Genomic DNA, 2,950 nt, shown 5'->3' on the forward strand with positions numbered 1-2,950 from the left:
TAAATAGAAATTAATCTTAAAAATAAAAAAATAATCAATTACTACATTAACTAAATTAAATACTATTTTAAAAATTAAAAAAATTATTGGTATAAACATTAGTTTTTATAAATAAATAATTTTTAGATTGGTATCTATGATTTTAGCTACCAATTATTTAAATTATAAAGTTGGTATAACTAAAACATTGGTACTTAATTAAATATTAATTAGATATTATTTATCAATAATATAAACTAATTTAGATACTAACAATTTTTTAGTCTATAAAATAGTATCTAATTTAGTCAATATAATAATTAATTATTTTTTATTTTTACAATTAGTTTTTATTTGATGAATTTATTGTAATATTTAAATGTATATTAAATAAATAATAAATGCATAAACATAAAATTAATGAATAATTAAAAACATAAGCTTAACATTAAAAAGTTAATAATTAACCTTTATTACAAAAAAAAATTTAAAAAATCAAATTACATTGTACTTATAATTTTTTTAATATCATGTAAATTTATAAAAAAAATATATAAAAATATGAATTTGAATTTAAAATAAAAAATATTTGGATTGGATTTATAAAAATCGAAATTATTTTTATAAAAATTATGAATTTGAATTGAAATTTCTAAATTTATCATGTATTGGACTTGGATTATCAATTCACAAACCCATTACAAAGTAAAAATGATGACTTAAAAAAATGTTATTTTTGTAGGTAGTAAAATTCAACTTGTTGATTAACAAAAACATAATTTTATTGCATCACATAATGACAATAAATCCACATAAAATCCATTTTAATGATACACTTTAACATAAAGCTAACAACATCACATGTTCTTAGCAAAAGACAAAGAATCATAACATATAACTTAGATTCAAAAGTTCAATAAGAAAATAAGTTTGCAAAAGATTAACCCCTTTAGAATTGATCAACAACAAAACCTTTAATCAACCTTTTGCTTCCATAACTCATATGAAACCTCAACTTTATTCAGCAAAAGCAAAAGCTACAACAAGATTCATAGAAGACATTAAAACCACAAGCTTTGCCTTTGTGTAGGAGGTAAAACCCTAACCAGTCAACAATCTCAAAACTTTTTCTTAAATGATAAACCAGAACCACTCAGTTTTTCTTCAACAATCTTGGATAGTTTTTCTACCATTGGTGGGGTGAAGTAGTTCACCCAATCTCCTTTCTCTCCTTTTCTAAAGAAGTTCTTCTTCTCAATGCTTCCTCTCCCTATCACTCCAGATTTGTTCACTTCCAAATCCTTCATCTTCTCAAAACTGCAAAGCTTGATTATGCCCTCAATCACACCATTTTTCTCCTCTTCCTCGGTGAAAGGACAACCTAAGAACTCTCCAATTTTTTTGACATGGAAACTTGTGTTCTCCTTGAGATCCTCGTACTTCAAGAACATGACTTTGTCTGGTCTTGCCACACTCTCATTCCAATACCCTAACATGTGACTCCACCATGGACCATAGTCTATAACCCCATTGCAGTACATCTCAAAAGCTTCATCCTGTGTCACTGCTGTCAAAGACAAGGGCTTAACTTTGTTGAAGTAAGTCCATGCAGAGACAAAATTGTCAAAAGGGTCTCTGCAGATATAGATTATCTTGCAGTTGGACTCCTTGGTTGATGTGGGTAGAGAAGGGAATGGAGTGTGAGTGCCAAAAATTCTTGGCTCTGCCAAGTTGTCTAGGTGAAGAATTTGAGCCTGAATGTCACCACCCCCAAAGGTGAATTCAAGAAAAGGTACAAGTTCATGAGGGTTGGAAGTGAGCAATGGATGGTTCTCCAAGGAGAACCTTTGGTGGTTGGAAATGGCAAAAGCTAGGGCTTTTATCCAGATTGTTCCTGATTTTGGGAAGCTAGCAACAACAACATCACTTTGTTTTGCCCTGAAGTGTTGTTGGAAAAGATCTACTGCTTGAATGTGAATTCCTGGGCACCAGAAATCTTGGAAGAGGTAGAGGGGGTAGGGTTGTGCCCAGGACTTCTCTTTCTGAAGGGAGAGTGTGAGCTTTTCACCATCATTTTCTTTCTGCATGTCTGTTGAAGCCATTGGAGAGTAGCTTCAATGTGAATGATGATGACTTTGAAGTGGTTTTGGATGAGACTTTGGCTCAGTGTCAATTAGGTTTTATAGATCGATCAATGGTTCATGAAAAAAATCATTATGACTACATTATTATTTTTTATTGATATTTGCCCTGTTTTAATTTCAAGTAACATACACTACTATCTATGATATCATTTACACACAAAAAAATAATTAATATAGATTAAATACTATATTAAATATTAATAAAAAATATTGGTAATTAAAGTAGTTTATATTATCAATATAAATAATTTATAAATTAGTATTTAATTAATTATTAATTATTTAGATTATAAAATTGGTTGTTAAAACATTGATATTGATAGTTTATTGATAATAATAAAAGTTATTTTATATACTAATAATTTTTTTAGTTTTTAAAATAATATCAAATTTATAACAATTAATTATTTTTTGTCTTTGCAGTTAGTTTACTAACTGAATTATTTTCTTGTAGTAGTATAATTGATTAAATTATTAGCTTTTAAGTAGGAGAGTTTTTACTAAATTAATACAAATAATTAATGAAAATTAATAATTGTATTAAAAGCTTTACTAATTTAGCATTATGTTTTCAAATGCTTTAAATTTTTCTATTATATATATGTTTTCTATACCGTTTTTTTTAAAATGTTTTAATATTTATATTTTCATCATATTTTCCCACAAATTTTAATTACCATGTTATTCATATAGTTTATGATATGAATGCTTTGTTTTTTTTATAAAGTTTTCGTGTTAGGTATCACTATGCAACTTGACATTTCAGCTAAGCTGACACCTCAAGTAACAACAATCATCTGCCATCACATGAAAAAAAATATTATTAG

At 27.1% G+C, this 2,950-nt stretch overlaps 1 protein-coding gene across 1 annotated transcript; it reads right to left on the minus strand.

The window, feature by feature from the left end:
* Positions 1 to 980: 980 nt before the first annotated feature.
* Positions 981 to 2,148, minus strand: LOC137824727 (cytosolic sulfotransferase 15). Its single transcript, XM_068630400.2, has one exon. The coding sequence runs from the start codon at positions 2,079 to 2,081 to the stop codon at positions 1,098 to 1,100; it is 984 nt and encodes a 327-aa protein (XP_068486501.1). The 5' UTR covers positions 2,082 to 2,148; the 3' UTR covers positions 981 to 1,097.
* Between the last annotated feature and the right edge of the window lie 802 nt (positions 2,149 to 2,950).

The sequence above is a fragment of the Phaseolus vulgaris genome, chromosome 11 (assembly GCF_051622355.1).
Source record: "Phaseolus vulgaris cultivar YP4 chromosome 11, ASM5162235v1, whole genome shotgun sequence".
NCBI classification, from domain to species: domain Eukaryota; kingdom Viridiplantae; phylum Streptophyta; class Magnoliopsida; order Fabales; family Fabaceae; genus Phaseolus; species Phaseolus vulgaris.